At 42.0% G+C, this 19,105-nt stretch overlaps 2 protein-coding genes across 2 annotated transcripts in view; one reads left to right on the top strand and one right to left on the bottom strand.

The window, feature by feature from the left end:
• The window catches only part of fryb (furry homolog b), a gene marked incomplete at both ends in the record, with an annotated part of 45,972 nt that extends 38,038 nt beyond the window's left edge, over positions 1-7,934 (top strand). Inside the window, 18 exons of the mRNA XM_079234435.1 lie at positions 71-168; positions 324-494; positions 825-965; positions 1,089-1,274; positions 1,391-1,555; positions 2,011-2,085; positions 2,367-2,537; positions 3,164-3,358; positions 3,489-3,626; positions 3,738-3,952; positions 4,677-4,881; positions 5,038-5,187; positions 5,337-5,435; positions 5,602-5,685; positions 6,015-6,032; positions 6,222-6,332; positions 6,979-7,214; positions 7,676-7,934. Of these exons, the coding sequence (XP_079090561.1) occupies positions 71-168; positions 324-494; positions 825-965; positions 1,089-1,274; positions 1,391-1,555; positions 2,011-2,085; positions 2,367-2,537; positions 3,164-3,358; positions 3,489-3,626; positions 3,738-3,952; positions 4,677-4,881; positions 5,038-5,187; positions 5,337-5,435; positions 5,602-5,685; positions 6,015-6,032; positions 6,222-6,332; positions 6,979-7,214; positions 7,676-7,934 (2,717 nt within the window). The remainder of the gene's footprint in view (positions 1-70; positions 169-323; positions 495-824; positions 966-1,088; positions 1,275-1,390; positions 1,556-2,010; positions 2,086-2,366; positions 2,538-3,163; positions 3,359-3,488; positions 3,627-3,737; positions 3,953-4,676; positions 4,882-5,037; positions 5,188-5,336; positions 5,436-5,601; positions 5,686-6,014; positions 6,033-6,221; positions 6,333-6,978; positions 7,215-7,675) is intronic.
• A 2,925-nt stretch (positions 7,935-10,859) lies between these two features.
• zar1l (zygote arrest 1-like) lies at positions 10,860-12,635 on the bottom strand (the record flags this gene model as incomplete). The annotated part of the gene is made up of 4 exons (XM_079214349.1): positions 12,081-12,635; positions 11,353-11,445; positions 11,164-11,238; positions 10,860-11,003 (listed from the first exon to the last, which is right to left on the bottom strand). The coding sequence occupies exons 1-4, from the start codon at positions 12,624-12,626 to the stop codon at positions 10,860-10,862; spliced, it is 858 nt and encodes a 285-aa protein (XP_079070475.1). The 5' UTR covers positions 12,627-12,635.
• Between the last annotated feature and the right edge of the window lie 6,470 nt (positions 12,636-19,105).

Below are 19,105 nucleotides of genomic sequence, written 5' to 3'. Positions count from 1 at the left end.
AACAAACATGCAATAGAGTTTCCATTTATAATGGGTGGTGTTGGAAGTTCAACCTCTTCTCCCTGTGCAGGTTTCCCTCTGAATGTGCTGTGTCTGCTGCCTCACCTGGTGCTGCACTTTGGCCATCCAACTCAGTTTTGTAAGGAGAGCGCAGAGAGGATCGCACAGGTACGATGAAATTCTTTGCTCTTTGCTTTACTTCAGTTTCCTTTAGCTTATATGAGGCTTTATTAAAGTGTTAACAAAAGTTTGTGTGAAAAAAGGCCTGAGGGATAAATACGCACAGAAAAGATAAGTACAATCTCTCCCTTTCCCCTTCTCAGGTGTGTTTAATGGAGAAGAACACAAAGCTGTCCCATTTGGCCCATGTGATGACTCTCTATAAGACACGTTCTTACACACGGGACCCTTTCTCCTGGGTCAGTGTGGTTTGCCGCTACCTCCATGAAGCTTTCTCCGACATCACACTCAACATGGTCACCTATATGGCTGAGGCAAGTGCTGATAAATATACATTGCATACCTTTTTAAATGGTTAGATTTCCCCCAGTGTGGCTGCAAGGATACACTACAAGTATTATACTTTAGTTAATTTAGAATAAAAAGTTTGGTGAAAGTTGTCGGTATTTTTGAAGTAAGGACAGCTACCAAATGATCATTTTCTGTAGTGAGGTGCAGAATGGAGTCACGTTGATATTTTGCTGAAAGATCAAACTTTTCAGAAATGTGCATTGACCATACGTTGACATAGCTGTTGTCTAAGCAAGATGAATGTAGTGGTTGCATGCTTTGTCACTCAGTAAACGCCTCTCTTCATCGCTCAGCTGCTGGAAAAGGGCCTTCCCAGTATGCAACAGTCTCTCCTCCAGATCATCTACTGCCTGCTCAGCCACATGGACCTGACTGCTGTACATGTAAAACAGTTCAACGGTGATGTCACCAAGACCATTGAGAAGTTTGTTCAGGTAACTCCTTACAGTACTGTGTGTTAACCAAATCCATTTTCCACTATTTGTCTGTGTTTTATTGTGTGATACAACGTCTGCACTGCTTCTTGTATACTCTATGCTGTGTTTGTGATTCCATAGACAGTGCACTGGAAGGATGCCTTAAACATCTTGAAGCTGGTGGTCTCACGCTCTGCCAGCCTAGTTCATCCGGTGTACGGTCACTCGCAAGGGGACCTTTCCAACCTGGAGGTCAGCCGGGTGTGGGACGGTTCAGCCAAGGCTCTGCCGGGGAAAACACTGGACTTCACCTTTGACATCTCTGAGGTGAGGAAACTACAAAAATGTCGGAGGAAAAAAGACGACTACGTGTCATATATGTTTATGAGATCCAAACCACTCAAGCAGTTTCATAAGGGCCCTGTTCACTGTTTTATTCACAGACTCCAGTGATTGGGCGTCGGTTCGACGAGCTTCAGGGTTCCGGGGGTAGAGAGGGGAAGGCCAGAGCCATGGCTGTAACGCGGAGTACTTCCTCCACCTCCTCTGGATCCAACTCCAACACTATCCTGGTGCCCGTCAGCTGGAGGCGACCGCAGTCCTCTCAGGTAGAATTAGACACTTGCATTAAAGTATCGCCACATCACCACTTATTGATCTGTCACGGGTTATGTACATTTCTTTGCGTAACTCTAACTGTTCGTGTTTGGATGTGGCATCCCAAAGTTGTTAAATATTTTAACACTAGTTAGCAGTCAAATTGTCATATAGAACTGCCACTACTTTTTACCGTATATCCAATGACATATTAGCGACCTTATTTGTACCTTTTTCTCTGCATATGCTTGCCTTAGTTTAATAGTACAATAAAAACCATGTAAGACGCTGTATATATGTACTGTAAATGCTAAATTCATAGGGCTCAAACACTGGGCTCAACTGATTTATTGATATTTAAACATCTGAGGTAGATAACAATGAACAACCCAAGAAAGAGAAGAGTTCATGTTGATTCCCTCTTGGATTTATTGTATTTTCTTTTTTCTCTATCTCCTTCATACAGAAAAGAACCAGAGAGAAGCTGGTGAATGTTTTGTCTCTTTGTGGACAAGAATTTGGACTCACCAAGAACCCATCCGTAAGCTGCCTCCCATGTCTTGTTTACACAACCTGTACTGTTGACTTGTTTACAGTGTACAAAAATCTACAAAAGGGCAGATGTCAATTTTGTTTTATGGAAATTGTGTTCTCTGTATTCTTTATACAAGTAAAGAATAAAGTAAATCTTTTGAAATTATGAATCTTAGTCAGCTTAATATTTCTTCCTTCCTAAATAAAAATCTGGAAAGATATATAACTTTATTTTCTAAGGAAGTAAACTTCACCAGATGTAAATACCTTTTTGTTCCTTCTTGTCAGGTGATCTTCTCATCGTGTGGCGACTTGGACATGATGGAGATACGGGAGAGTGGTGTATCATCAGAGGAGGGTGGAACCAGAGAGGACACGCTAGACGACACCGCCAGCGAGCAGCAGTTCAGGGTTTTCCGAGACTTTGACTTCCTGGATGTGGAGCTGGAGGACGGAGAGGTGAGATTTATATTTTACTGTATTTTACAGACACACAGTCCCTGTTAGTGCTGAACATATGTCTCTTGATTTTAACTGTAGATAGTAACGCATAGTCTGTCTCTTTCCTTCCCTTTTACCTTTGATGCGTGTTTCATTTTATTTGTCTGTCTTTCTTTAATAACAATACATTTGAAATGTATTTCTCTGTCCCTCCTCCTTGTCTCTCTCTGTATCTAACTCTGTTTCTCTCTCTCTTCCCCTCGCTGCCTAGGAGCTCCAGGTAAGGTCTCTCACACTGAGCACTTACATTAGCTTTAATCAGCGCTGTGGCGTTGCTGGCTTCTTTGTTTCCCACTGAAAAAACTAAGGATAATTGTGCTTCATTTTTCTCTCGCCGCTTTCTTGCAGAACTACATTTCTGACCTTATTGCCATTTGTCATAATGAAGATCAATTATATTGTGGCTATATTGAATTCAGACAGCCTTTCCAGCATATCTTCATGCCATGATTAGCATTTCGCAGCTTTTGCTTGTCATCGGACGTTCTTAGACAGCAACTATTCATGTTTGCACAGCATTACAATTCACTGCTACCATCGCCTCTGCCTTTGTCTTCCATTTTGTGTGTGTGTGTTTTATCCAGGGAGAGACCGTCGATAACTTTAATTGGGGTGTGCGTCGGCGCTCACTCGACAGCACAGAGCTGGGTGACCTGTTGGAGGAGAGCCAGCACTCAGGCAGCACCCCCAGCTTGGGTCACGAGGACCCTCATGATTCAGATGAGTCCTCAGAGGAAGAGGAGTCTTCAACTAGCCAGAGCCTCTCTCACTCTCAGCTTGTGCGTACCTTTAACTGTTGGATCAATGCTACATTAACAGCCACTGAAGCCTGAAATACTTTATTGTCCGGATTTGACAGAATAAGTCAATCAGAATTATAGATATCCCTTGTTTGTCTTCCTGTTTCAGACGAACCCTTCTCCATCGGAGGAAACCAATCACACTGATTCTCTATCTACTTCTTACGACACATCTGCCGACCTACAATCCCTCAATGCTTCCACACCGGGACAGGGAGCACTCCATGATTATCACGGGAGCCTACATGTGAGGACTAAGATACATAAACATTTATAATACATAAACATTATATTTATACACAGATACATTTGTTACATTTGTTATCCCCTGAAACATTTAATCTTTTTGTATCCTCAGGGGAGGGTGTGTGGGGAGGATGAAGACACTCAGGCCCAGGATGATGAACTGTCACTGAGCGCCAATGAGCTCCCTCACGGCTCAGACTGCGGCGAGAGTCTCACCCTGGAGTTGCCAGGGCAACCGCTAGATCATCTGCACAATCTGGACCACAGCCTCAACGCAGACTACTGCCAACCACCGCTGGACTTTCTAGACCCCAACTGTCTGCCCAGGTGAATGTGACAGACAGGAGTAAAAGAACATGAAACAATATGGAATATTGTTTCACTGGAACTTTTCATCAACTGGCAGATTGACTGACATTGGGACTAAACCTCGGTTAAGCTGCAATCCAAGCACTGATTTGTATCTGTCACAACCAGAGTGCATATAGCATTGGGACAGATTAGGTCATGTATGGCATGTCATTCACAATGAAGTGTGATGTAAATACTTTTCTCAGACATCCAATTTTCATTTTTCATATAAGCGTCATTAAAATAGACTTTAAACCTTGTGTAAGTAATTAAATCACTAAATGAAGACACTGCGATATATGGGTAATGTTAGGTTGCATGCAGATTGACAATATGTCTCAACCCCTACAAGCTGTACATTTTTACTTTTTTTTAACTTTTTTTTTCTTTGTTGCCATAGTTTGTGTTTGGCATTTATCGTCCTGAAATTTCAGGTATTTTCTCTATTAAATAATTCCTCTTAAATAATTCCTATTAGATGATTTTTGTTCATCCTGGCCCCTGCGATGCCCCCTGTAACCTGTACATTAGGCTAGCTTTGAAAAACAGCCTAATACTACTTGAACAGAAGCAATTGCATTATCCAACTCATTGTATTCCATGGGCACTTGATTTTGATAGAAAACCTTTTTGGGGGGAAGGTATCAAAACCTTTTTTCTTTGTACCCCCATATCTTTCCCATCATTTCCATGGCGACAGCTTACGTGATGATGTAGATGACTTGGAAGACCTCGGTTTTCCTCCTCCCCCCTCTCCATTTTTCTCCGCCATCTTGGCAGCCTTCCAACCCACAGTGTGTGACGATGCTGAGGATGCCTGGCGTTGTCACATCAACCAGCTTGTGACCGACTCGGATGGATCCTGTGCCGTCCACACTTTTCAAGTCTTCTCATCTCTCTTTACGGTAAATCACAGGAAGGAATAGTTGGAATAAATAATTTATGCATATTTTTGTCCCCGTTAGTAACTATAATGCTGTTTTTTCTTGTCGAGCAAACGCTCATATCCAGTAGAACAGTGCAGCTGTACAACAATTCATCAAACTTACTTTCTTTCTCAGAACATCCAGGGGAAATTCTGCCTCCTGACTACTGATGTTGCCACTTACCTTGGAGAGGGCTTAAGGGGCATTGGATCAAAGTTCCTCAGGTCGTCACAGATGCTAACTACATGCTCAGATTGTCCCACAATCTACATTGATGCTGACACGGTGAGTATTGCAGACAGAGTTGACGGGACCTTGACAACAGCATGTTGGTTGGATCAGCAAATGGTGGTCTGTAAACAGTGGGAAATGGGATTTGTGTTGAATTTGTCATGCAAGTCTAATGCACTGAACTCATTCATTGGTCTTTCCAGATCATGTCATATGGTCTCCTTGAAAAAATGAAGTTTAGTGCGCTGGAGCTACAGGAGTACCTGGACACCTACAACACCAGAGAGGACTCTGCTGTATTGGTAATCAAACATATTTATGTTATTTCTGGAGAAAAAAAATATGTATATATATATTTATTTTTTTCATGTAAAATGTGTGATGAACAAACTAAATATTTGCCACCTCTCTTCATTCCCTCTCCCTCTCCCCCGACACCTTGTTTTTTGTTGTTGTTTTTTACTTCAGTGGCTGAGGAACTGTAAGGACACATTTCCCAGGTGCCCTGGTGACAGTGTGGTTAGCTGCCAGCCTGGAGACTCAGAGGAGAAGGTACAGGCAACTATTGAGGGTTTAGAGGCAAACAAACTCAACATATGAGTAACCTCAGCATCTTTGCTCTGTAATTCTAATTATCTTTGCCTCACTGAGATTTCTGCTCTCTTTGCATGTTTGCAGTGTGTTATTTAGTTTCTTCTTTTTTTTCCCCAGCCACCAAGCACTAAATTAAACATAAAGCTTCTGGGTTTTATACATTGTTAACTAATTATTGTTCCCTAACTGAATAGTCATAGTTTGTACTTCGCTGTGCATGTGTTGATTGATACTTTGTCTTCCTCTCACCTCACTCTGATGCCCTAACATGCTCTCTCGCTGTCTAGCAAATGGAGTCTCTTGCAGTAAGTTCTCTTACAAGTTTCTTCACTTCACTACCTCTTGATAGACTGCTTAATTTACAAGACAATCTGCTAGTCATGTTGTTGTGTGTTTGTATTACTTTGCATGCGGGTGTACATGTGGTGCTATTGTGTCTGCATGTTCTCTGCTACTGATGAAATTGACCCGCTTTCTTCTTTAATGTCTTCTAGCAATTGGAGCTTTGTCAGAGGCTCTACAAGCTGCATTTCCAGCTTCTCCTACTGTTCCAGTCCTACTGCTCGCTCATTGGTCAAGTTCATGCTGTCAGCTCTGTGCCTGAGGTGAGCAAAATCATAGCTCACAAAGACATCACACTGTTCAGGGTGTCAACAAAGAAAATAGAAAACCATCAAGGCAGAGGCTCACTGACTGTAAAAATAACAAAAACACAATTAACCCCATACAACTATTCCTCAAAACGGAAACAAACAAAAAGGATTATACTAAAACAAAACACCAGCTTTACCGCAGAATACTGGCTGGATTTCCCCAACCCTCGTACACAAAGGCTTAAAGAGCTCTAAAGCCCACACATACTTTCAACATTAGATTTACAGAATACAAGACATAATATGTATCCACTCAAATGTAAACATACATGTACCTCGGATAGACCCACTTCTACATCAAAGCAGTGGAAAACAAAACAAAATAATCATACAAAAGATCCAACAAGGTAGGAGCCGTGCGGCCCTATTAACTCCGCTCAGAATGCTTCTCTTATCGCCAAACCAGAAGACGCCATGGACCTGCATACAGCTGCACTACATTTTACCGGCGTGTTCAGTATACTACACACTGGCTTTCACAGAGGAAACAAAAGTTTTTTGCTGTCTCCGAAAGTAAATCTTGAGTAGTATATCAAATGATATAAACATTCCTTCTGTGACACACTCAACCACCATCTGTTTCCCTCCTACATCCTAGCTTCTGAACATGTCTCGAGAGCTCACTGATCTGAAGACCAGCCTGCAGGTGGCTGAGGCGGCGGTAGCTAGTGACCTGGAACACAAACACTTGGCCCACACTCGATCACACGCCACCCTGGTGGCAGCTATGGTCGTGCCCAGCTTCCCCACCTCGGAGGTAGCTGTGCAGGCCATACTGGAGTGCCTTAAGAACCATGAGTTCACCAAAGCTGTGCGCTACATCCAGGAGTGCAGGTGAGTGGCAATTCTCTCAAAATAGTTGCCAGATGACATCAACAACCAGTAGTTTGTGCTTGTATTTAATATCCTGAAACATCAGTTCGAAATATAGTGAAAATTGTCTTGAATCTAGTGCTTTTGAAGTGTTTGCAGTAGTAGCAATGCATCTGCAGGAAAATCCATCGCACATATTCTGTAGTATAAGAAAATATTGGATACATTATATGTTTAAGCGTTGCTTTATATAGCTGCAACACTCACGGCTGTATTTGAAAATTAATCAAAACATGCCCAACATGACCTCACCACTTCGTTTTGCTTTCCCCTACATAATGCATCAGCCGTCATCCAGAAAATTAACTGAACACGCTGTCATACGTGCACACACAACCTATGGTATTTCCTTCACATGCACACAAAGCACTCTGCTCTCTTTAAATCCACCTATCACGCCTTCTTCTTTATCTTGTTTGCAGGAGGCAGTGGCCCAGCGGCGTGTTTGGTGGCAGCTCAGAGAGCGAGGTCCAGACACTGCTCAACGTCTACTTTCGCCACCAGACGCTGGGCCAGACGGGCACCATCGCCCTGGTTGGTTCCCGCCAGGACCTCAGCCTGATCTGCTCCAAGCTGCTGGAGCTCAACGGGGAGATCCGCGAAATGATCCGCCGCGCCCAGGGTTACCGGGTCGTCACAACCTACCTCCCCGACTCCAGCGCCTCCGGAACCAGCCTCTGACACGAGCCCAGGAGCCCCCTACCCCCTCCCTCCCCACCCTTACCTCCCCCGTCCCTGCAAACATTGACGCTTCCAAAATCATCTCCAAATCCCTTCTCATCTCAGCCTGCTCTTACAGAGGAGGCCCAGCACCCACATACCTGGCCCCTGCCTCCTCCTGTGTACCTGCTGCCCCGGCTGCACAGCAACAGACAGATACCTGCCTACCGTCCTGCCCAACACCAGAACCATATTTAGATCATGACCCAAACATTTCTCTGCTCTCCTCATCCACATCACCTGTAGACTCTGATACTACCTTATTTGATTTTCCCAAACCGCCAGACTTGTTCTCATCGCATAGCTGCTCAAACGCACCAGGCCAACCAGATTTTACAATGCCGCACACACAAGAACCAAGGAGGAGTTATCTCAATAAGAACACTAGCCTTTATTATCCTATCAGAGGACATTCATCACACAGTTCACCACTGTTACATAGACACAGAAGCAAACACCTGGTATTATCTTGTACGCCGAGCATGCTCCAGACTGTAGCCTCAGAACCTACTTTGCTCACGCACTCAGAGACAAACACATCTCCCGATCCCCCTCGGGGTTTACATCTCCCCCATTTCCCCCGCTCTCCATACAAACACTCAAGTCCATCCCCAATTGTACACCCGAGCCATGACACAGTGTTAACCCATGGCCCTGCCGCGTCTTCATTCCTTCTCCCTCCTCCCCCTCCCTGCCCCACCGGACCAGGAGAGGCTGCGGCATGGGGTTGCTGCTGTTCCCTCGGTGGAGCTGCTACGCCCTTATCTCGCTACCTTGGGAAGGTGGGGCACGCCACCCTGCCCCTACTGAAAGTAGGGGGGCTCCTGAATGCTGAACCGTCGGACGTCCAGACCTAAGACATAAACTTAACATGCCAGAGGACCTAAAGAGCTTATACTTCTATGAATCCTGAATGAAACTAACTATCCCTGAGAAACAATCACATCTTTATATCTGAAAAGGAGAAGATGACAGAAGATGACATCCCAGAGATACTTTTAGATTTTACACCTTAAGAAACATTGAATCATGTCCCATGACTAGATGCTACAGACTGCTGACTGCTGATAGACGACCTGATGTGATTATATCCAAACGCTAGGGCTACTAGCACGAAATCTATTCTGCACCTGAGGACCTGTGAAGGCTTTGAGTTCTAACTTGATGGAACTGATTGACTGCCTCTGTCAAAAAGGGCGTAGTTTGCTGTTAGTATTGCCAGAGACAGTGAAAAAACTACCCGTGAGACTACGTAACATCACTGGTAAAGTTTTCGCTATTGCACTAAATGGAATTTTGGTATTAGTTTTTAAAAAGATGTTACAGAAAGGAGGAAATGGTTCTGTTTTTTGTCACTGTGAGAGAAAAGACTGTCACTTTCACTGAGGAGGAGAAGCCAAATGCTGGAATAACCTATCTCTCCTGTTGTGTCTACTGTTTCGAGACCTCCTTTGGAGGAAATTGTGCAATGCATGACCCAGATGAATGCGTTTCACTGTACTAGTGTCCTTTTTGCTCCCTGAAAGTCTGACCTCTCCAGACTGACTGAAAGACTGATCGACAAAGCGCGGGAGCATAATATTCAAACGTTTCTCCTCATGCTGCCCTCGCTCTGTTTATATTCTGTATCAGTGAACCAGCTCGTCCCCCGACTACTGTTGTAAACATTGGTGCACTAATCATGCCATTATCTGTGCACTCTCCTCTGTGGCAAGTTGTAGCATCATTAGTGAGTGTACACGTTGTATATTTCTCACTGTCTTACACTGCAACACGTTGACCTTGAGTTCACATGCTAGGAGGATGGTGCATGTACACACTCAAATATTTTTGTCTCTCTACTATTAATAGTTATGGGCACACAACCATTGTAGCATATGTTTGTGTGTGGTTCGTAGTTACCTTACACGTAAGGGAAATGCTGACATTCAGCACTCATTGTCGTTCAAAACAAAACCCTGCGCTACTACTGAAGTCTAACACTTCCTGTCGTCAGCCCTTTTTGTGACTCCCTTGTTTCCCCCTCCATTTGCTGTACAAATACCTTTTTCCTATTTATATCTGATCAGCTATAAATCACTCATTTGACTTAGGTTTTATATTGATGTTTGTTCTCCCAAATCAAACTGCCATGCATGACTCTTCTGTGTACTGTATGGAGTGTTTGACATATTTATTAACAAATCATTTTATCTGAAAGATATGTTTGTATGAGGTACAAAAGGGAGCTTTAAGCTCATGCGGGTATGTTTTTTTCTTTTGTGTGTGGGAGAACGTGTGTGTGCATGCCAAACAAGAAATTGCACATTTTTAAAGCTTTTTAGATCAAGACTGTAGTCTTTTGTTTCACCTTGTAAATACTTTTACAGCCTTTGTGAAGTTGTTTGAGTTGATGCTCTGTACAAGTCTGTCAAAGTAAAATACATCAAGTTATTTCTTCTGCATTTCTTAACACAATCTTTGGGGCTCACTCTATTTTTTTTTACTTCAGGATATATTGTGCATTCAAGCAGCATGAGTCAAACCAAACTGAGCCTTTAGCGCTATAAAAAAATAGTGCCAAGTTATAAAAGATTAAGGTTTTAAATGAAAGGGCAAATTCTATATAATATAGAAGAATTTCTCAACTTGACATGCAATTTCTTTATTTCATTTTACAAAAATAGTTTCCATATTTAAGTTAAGCTCCAGGATTGATATAGGGAAACATAATCCTTTTGAGAAGTTGCTTCAAATTAACAAAGAAGACGGATTAATTTTCTCACTGGCAGGAACATTATGAATCTCTCTTCTGTCCTTAAGTGGAGGCAACTTCCAATCGTGACACGTACTGGATGTCTGCTGAGAAATGGGAGAACCCAGACCAGAGAGAGCATGCAAGGCAGTTCAGACAATATATGTGAAGCTGTATGTGGCGTCACAAGACAGCCTCATGCCTTTGCAGCGACAACAAAGGTCCTGGCGGTGAGGCCTCTTCATGTTAATGTGCCTCTGCTTCTTCTCACAGCTGCAGCAAGTTTGAGAGCAGCCCTGAGACAGAGGGGACGAGAATGTTAGGGACTGGAGGAAGCAAGAGAAGCGCAAGCATTCAGAGGATCCTTCTGACGCATGCTCTGGTTTTAAGAAACTGAAGAAGAAAAAAAACAATGGCTTTATTCACTTTGCTCTTGGAGCAACCAAGTAAATGTACCTGGCAGAGGATGGACTCCACTCTGTAGGGGTTAAAGCCCACCTGACACGTCCGGCAGAGCTGCTTGTAGTAAACCTGACCACAAAAAATAAAAGTAATTAGCATTATTGTTATTTTAAATGCAGGTTTTGCCAGGCATAAATGTGTGCATACTCAACCATAAATTAGAGTAAGCAACAAGCCACTTACCTTATTGGTTCCAGAGATGCACCACACATAAGCACTCTCCCACCGGATGTTGCATTTTTTGCAGTGGAAAAAGCCATACCTCTGCGCCAGGAACTAAAATAAATACAAATTAATATTTAGTTGGAACGTAGGGTCAATCACAAACTGGGAAAAGGGGTCACATTGTGTATTTCCAACTGCCTTTTATGAAATATATCAATGTATTCATTCATTTCTCACACTGCAATTTTTAAGTATTAATTTTTAGATAATTTTGAGCTCATATTTTACAGTAGCCTACTTTAATGTTGTATCGGCTTGTTTCTTTTATATCTTGACTTAATGCCTTTGGAGTCTTATTTTAAACCCTTTGAATTGCCTTGTTGAAAGAGGCTATAAAAACCCTTCCCTTGTGCCACTTATATTGTCTAAAGCACAGGATGAACAACCACGAAAGGTATAAGGTGAGTCTTTATTACCCGATAGTGCACTGGATGCCCTTAAGAGGGTCCTTGTGTCAAATCTAATTTGATCCTTAATTCTTTCAGTTTTGTAAATGTAAATTTCAGAATTCATATATTTGATAAAGTTACCACACATCATTTCTTGGTCCATAAGTAGAATGACTACACGTACAGAAAGTTTTGGGGAAACTTGATCTTAAGTCTTAATAAAGTTCCTAGTTGGGTTTACTCATCAAAGTGAAACGTGTGAAAGCAACTCCTCCGGGTTTCCCGTCAGAGACCCACCTGAAAGTTGGCCCCCTTTAACGACCTGTGGAAAGTAGTCTTGAAGTCCCGCGCTGTATCCTCGCCCCTGGGATCCGTCTCTCTGTCCTTGTCAGACGCGGCTTGTTCGGCGGCTTCAGCCTCTCCTTCGCCCTCGAGTTGCTTCATGAAGCTCCGGCGGTCAAACATCGGCGAGTAGACGGACACGGGCCTCGGGAAGCGCGGCGTGCTGAGCGGCGACTTGTCGCAGAGCTCCGGGCTCCTGCATGGCGCCTTTGGGGACACGTCTCGGTCGCCCTCCACGCACAACAGCGTTTTGGGGCCCAGCGAGCACTGCACGCTTTTATCCACTTTGGCGTTTACTTGCACGCCGCAGTCCCTGGTGTTTGCCTTCTTGAGTAAAGGCGGTAAACTGTGATTGACCTGGGACAGGATGGCCTTGCAGAGCTCCAGGTAGTTGAGGCTCTGGGGGATCATGAAGCGGCCCTCTCGCTTCCCCCAGCTGCCGTCCTGCGCTGGGACCGCGCAGACGGTGTACGGTGGAAACGTGGACAGGAACCGCTCCATACCGGAGCCATGAAACCAGTCCAAGTGCTTCCAGCTGGGATTTAAGCAGTAGCCTTCTTGCAGTTGCCTACTAATTGGTTGATTGAGAACAGGGCTGCGCGTCCTCCAATTGAGCGCCATAGACATAAATATGCATATTTATTTATATATTAAAAATGGTATGCCTATAGTGGTAGAAATAGATCAACCATAAACTGCCACTGACAAACACAGAGACACAACAAGCTCGCAATAGCCCTAAATTGTGTTTATCGGAAATAATGAATGTTCATTATTGTAATGCCTTACATCTTAATATCCAATGATACCTGTAATTGTAATTTCAAGTGGATTTAATTCAAATATTTGTATTTATATTGTTCATGGTTATGCTTTGTATTATTTAAATGCAATGTACGTTGGTCTAGCCTGAAATTATATTAAATCCACTGTTATTTAGTTACAGCAAAGATTCACAAGCAATGTGCTTACTAATCTGTCATAGCCTACATCAAACAAACTCGACAATATGCTTTCAAGCTATCCTTTTACACGTATTACTCTCTGGTTAACTATGAATGTATCTCTCATTCTGCACCTGCAGTATGTCATGTTTTGGATTTGAGGGGTGCAAATCTGAAACGTTGTATTGGAGCTCCCCCTATATTTCATATTTGGCAAAGACCCACATAACGCTGCTGATCTTTTAGACATCTATTCCTTTCACTTTTATCTTCCGTAAACCAGTATAGCAAGACAGGTGTAGTGGCCTAAAATATGGATTTTGCATGACAATTAGCAATGAAGAGTATAATTAAAGTAAATTCACATAAGCTACAAGAGGAACAGATGTGTTCTTACATGGAAACGTAGCATATTAATGAATAGGTTAGCAGTGAAAGGAAAGGGGGATAATGACAGGCTCCGTAGCACTATCTGAGAAAAGGCTAAATAGACGCACTGACTTCTTAAAATGCCCTTTAATAGACATGGATACTTTCTGATATGAATAGCATTAGGGAGATGCAGCTAAATTGATCGTAAATAAAGTTTACTCGGAAGGAACATGAATATTGCACTAATGAGAACATTATTGTGACCGAATCTCATTTATGAGATCATTTCCATATCAAAAAGAAAAGCTAATTTAAAACACTTGCTGTGGAAAGGCCTAGTTTTTAATTTAGAGCCAATGCCCCTTATTTTGCGAACAGATTGGACTGCAGTTTAAAATCTGGGCTACATAAAACAAAGTAACTAATATTTTACATACAACTATAATTATTCACTTTCTGAGCAGCATTGGGTAAACAAAACCCTCTTAACCCTCTGCTCCTTACCCTCCACTACAGGACTCATTCTGCACAGCTTCTCCAGTTTTCTTTTGTGCCTGGGGTGTTCTGTTTGTTTGCTCTATTGTCTTTCTTTTTTCTTTTTTTTCTGTTTGTCTCTGTCCCACGTAAAGCGTCTTTGAGCATTTTGAAAAGCGCTATATACAATTAATGTATTATTAGTATTAGTATTAATGCTATGAAACAACAATACTCTGGTATGTTAATCTCTCTAAAAAAAATAATGATTCTCTGTAATATATTTTCATGAAAATATATCAATGTTAGAAAATATTTTCTAATTACGTTACACTTTAGCAAACTATCCGCTAAGTAATACTTGTGATGGATAGTCAATTTTCTTAAATAAATAAATAAAGACGGACAATTATGGGTTCTTCATGGATAATACGGGCACCACTTAAAGAACGACATACACTCGCCCTATAGATGGCGCTGCACACTCACTCATCGTTTGAACCCACGGGCACAGAATCCACACATATTGGCGCCATTTTGGAGCTAGGAGGGGGAAGAGAGCTGCAGAGGAGGACGCGATTGATCACAATTCACCGTAACAGGTAATACAATGCACAAACAAGCTAAATGTGTTTGATTGAAAGGTAGGAATATTTTCCAAGTGCTGTTGCGCACAACGAGGTGCGGCCCAGGATTAATCCGGGAGAGTAGCCGGGTCTCCAGCGCTAAAAAGGCGGAGCGCAGCCCGCCTCGCTCGCCTGTGTTCTCGGCAGCCGCGTCCGATTCACAACGCTGGCTGACCTGGTCCTGCGGCGCATAACGGTTAGCTAGTGACATATTAGCCGGTTTGCTAGCTTAAATGCCCCCAGCGGCACGAGCCAACAACGACTCCACTCGGCTGTTTGACCGGGGTCGGTGTATTTATAACGATATAACGGGGTGTTTTGTTCAGCGTAACGTTACATATCCGCCCTCTTGCCACTGAGGTTGCTGCTGCTGCTGCTGCTGCTGCTGCTAACGTTAGCTCGGTTACGCTAGTCAGTGTTGTCGCGGGCGAGGTAACGGCTAACATTAGCTAGAGGCAGCTCACTAGATTAGCCACGGTCAACATAACGGCAACAAGGCAGTCTGGCTTTTCCATAGTGCCGGATTGTATTATAGTCCCTGACTTTACTATAGTCCTCTGCTTTACTATAGTCCCTGCATTTACCATTCTCTCTGGCTTTACTAGAGTCTCTAGTTTTATCATAGTTTTATGGCTTTACAATAGTCCACCATAGTCCCTGGCTTTACTATAGTCCACCATGGTCTCTGGCTTCACCATAGTCCCTGGCATTGACATGCTGTTGTACTATAACAACAAACACCTCTATTCATTGCATGTTTCTTTTTTATTCGCTAACGAACGTTATCTCGCGTTAATTTATAAAAGTAACAGTAATCCGGTGGCTTTTCCCTTTGCTAAATGATTGTCTTTGTGACTGCTTATTATACGATTAATGTTTGTTCAAGGCACTACTTTAATTGACTGCAGACGTCATCTTGCAGCGTTCATAGTTTATTTAGTGGTTAGTCTGCTCCATAATTGATATATTTACCAGATACCGGAAGGATATTTTACTCTTTCTGATGATAACGGCATCAAACCTAATCTCGTGCACGTTATTTTTTTAATATTGGCAAAAGAAGAAAAAGAGTAGCGACATTAGAAGCCACCAAGACGGGGAGAATTATGAAATTGGACACGCAGCATGTTTCATAAAACTGAGGGCACTATACTTCGGACAGTCACTTCCAGGGTGCTGCAGTGCAAACATTTGACAGCTATCAGCCTGTGATTGTTGACTCGTTTCACCATCAACACCTCGGATTGTTCAAGGGCTCACAGGTTGTTAGAAGTCTCTGAAATATCTGATTCTAATGCCATTTGATTTTGGTTATTAGAAAGTGTCATTGGGTTTTGCCTATAACACTTAAAATATATTTACAAAAGCACACAGGCTAGTGTTTCATCAGAAATAATGTTGTAGCATTTCTGGTTGGAGTTATTTACTTTTTTAGACCTCATGCTGGCTGCAGCCTTTCAACTTGCACACTTTCAAAAGAAAAATTTAGCAACATTATGCTTGGTCTGCAAAGCCACATTTTGAAGTCTAGTTTGTTTCTCTGAGATGGTTTGCTTGTGTTGAATGGATACAGAGTGAGAAACATGTCTGCACTACCGAATAACATGAGACATGTCATTCTCATATATGAAGGTTTACTCCAACCCTGTCTCATTTTCAAAACCTTTGGACTACTTTCAAACCCTTGTTCTCTGCTTCGTTGTTGTTTCTGGCGGGTGGCCTTCACTGGTTCCGATTTGGCAGAGACATGCGGTGTTCAGAAAATGTCTATTTCATTTCATTTCATTTGGGGGGGAAACTAAACTCTTTCATAGTGCTTCCCCGTTCAGCCAGTTTCCAATCACTTTGTATCTGAGTGCCCAATGTGGAGGTCGTTGAGTTCACCCTTATAACCAGCTGGTGTCCAGTCCTCCTAATTCCGTTTGCTGACAGTCACTCTCTTCCCTGTAATCACCCACAGGGTTAAAACAAAGGAGGTCTGTGTCAAGTTTCAGATTAGTTTAGGAGAGCTGATCTGAGTATTCATATTTCTGCTGGCAGCTGTGTCAAAGGGGTGAAGTAGTGAGAGCATTAGCAGCAGACCAATAGGAAACCCCTTAGTGGGGGAATACATGTGTTTTTACTTTGATAAACCAGTATAGAGTTGACAGTAGCCCATGTTCAAGTGTGTGTGATTATTTGCTGTTGCTTTTTATTCAAAGTGAAATATTCTCTGCTGGATGGCACCCAGACAGACCCCCAGGTTGAGAGATACTCTACTCTGATTGGCTGCCAGAGCTCTGTGTGGTAGACTAAGAGAGAGAGAGAGAGAGAGAGAGAGAGAGATGTACTCAAATTTGGCAGCAGCTGTGGGGTGGAAAAGAAGGTCAGAATCAAACAATTTGGCAGCCTTCCAGTGTGTGTGCGTTTTTGGCCCTGCTTGCATTTCTGTGCGTATCTGTTTTATAAAACCCCAAGTGCAGCCATAGAAAATTGTTTGGTTGTTATTCAAAATTCTCTTTTGTGGTCTGGACTCTAAATCAAACCTAGCACTTTTGTCAGACCTACTTGCCCAGCTTCATAATAATCAAATCTCCTTCAGTGGAGAAAGCAGCGTTTTTTGTGAGAAGTAGAAAACAGTACTTAGTAACAGAAGAAATGTTATCTGTCAATTAATTTAACGCTTTAAGTAACGGTATACTGTATATGCAGTGTTTTTTTTTTTTTTATAAAGGTAGTATAAGCTTGTTTTACTGAGTCCCCTGGGAAAGGTGGTTGTTGTGGAATGAGATCTTGGAGCTTACAAAGAAAACATCCCACATACCAGAAGCCTGGGGTGTATCACATTCAGTCAACTCTGATACTTAACCAGTAAAAGCAGATAGGACTCTGGACCAGACTGTCCAATATCTGTCTTTTCATTTGTCGTGACTTTCTGTCCATCTGTCATGCAGAATATGTCTGACACCATGACATGTAGTGCTGTGTGTGTTTTTTTTTTGTTTTTTTTTAAATATCTATGCAATTTGACCAATTACTCTTTCGCCGCATTATACTGCAGTTATAGCGCAAGTCGGATCAACGCTTTTGGTCAAACTGGGAGATGTTGGTCATTAATTAAAATTGAACAAGGCTGCTGGTCGTGGAGTGTTTGTTGTTACTTGTTTGAAATAGTAGAAAACGGCTTGCACATGCCTGTATAAACAAGGTGCAGATTAGATTATTTTTTATAATTGACATACTGAGTATTCAGTGTTATGATAGGATAACCGATACCTAAAATGAAGGAGAGCAGTGTAGGGCTGCAACTACTTATTACTTTCCTTATCCATTAATCTGCAAATTCACATTTTGATTAATTGTTCTGTTTATAAGATATAAAAATAGTGGTGAATACTGGGGACATCTTCAAATGTGAGACAAACAGCCCAAAACCCAAATACACACACATTATAGTTATTTACCCTACAAATCACAAAAACAAAATCTTCCCCATTGGCTCAAATGGATTGATTAAAAAGCCATGTGAACTCATCACTGAGGTGGCTGGCATTTTATGATATGGGCAAGGATGATGACACAAATAAATATAACACACTAATTCTTTAGTTTAGAAAATGTTAAACTGTTCATCAGTTTCCAAAGCCAACCTGCTTCTTTTTCTGACCAACAGACCAAAATCCAACAGTATTCAGTTGACTGCCATATTTATTCATTTTAAATTACTGATTTAAAACTTAACAATGTATTGTTTAATCAAGAAAATAATTGGCTGTGTAATTGATTGTTGTTCGTTGCAGCCTTTTGTTGAAAGAGCCTATTGATTTGACATGACACAATCAGCTGTGACTCAAGGTTCAGAGCTGGTCGTCCACTAACCACAGGGTTGACGCTCAATGCGCTCCTCCCATCCACGTGTTAAAGTGGGCTCGGCACTGAACCTTGCTGGTGCCTCGCGTGGTAGCTTGCTGCCACCGGGAGTGAATGAATGGGCGGCAAATTGTAAAGTGCTTTGGATAAAGTTGCATATAACTTAAGCCATTTCAGATATTTTCTTTTGGTTTTCACATGGTGGGTTTATTTAATTACAAAAACACTGCAGTACTTTGGTTTCACACAGTGTTTCTTTTCACTCGTAATCTTTGGCTGAGTACATTCTCAATAATAAGACAACAGACCAAGTTTATATTTGGCCATTCAAGAATTATTGTTACGTGCAGCTGATATTATGGTAGTGCGGGTAATATATTGAATTCAGTCAGTTATTTTTATAATTTGTGAAATTTCTAAATTGTGAGTTTTCACAACATGTATAAACATGTTAAGACAATTTTTTAATTGTAGTCTTCTAATTCATTGATTGCAAAACTTCAGACTTTGTTTGTTATACTCAAAACCCCTGGGACAGCCTTGCTGCTGTAATTAATGCACTGCTGTAATAAATGCTTTAGATATTTTTTTTAACCCCCTTTTTAAAGTATTACATATTTTTTATCATTGCATGCAGAGTTAACCATGCAGACTTTTGTAGACTATGAACCAGGTTTTAATTTGTCTGACGTAGTTGAGATATAGAAAGTAAAAT

This window comes from Taurulus bubalis, assembly GCF_910589615.1.
Source record: "Taurulus bubalis genome assembly, chromosome: 2".
NCBI classification, from domain to species: domain Eukaryota; kingdom Metazoa; phylum Chordata; class Actinopteri; order Perciformes; family Cottidae; genus Taurulus; species Taurulus bubalis.
The sequence above is the reverse complement of the archived record's forward strand: the minus strand, read 5'-3'. Positions and strand labels throughout refer to the sequence as shown.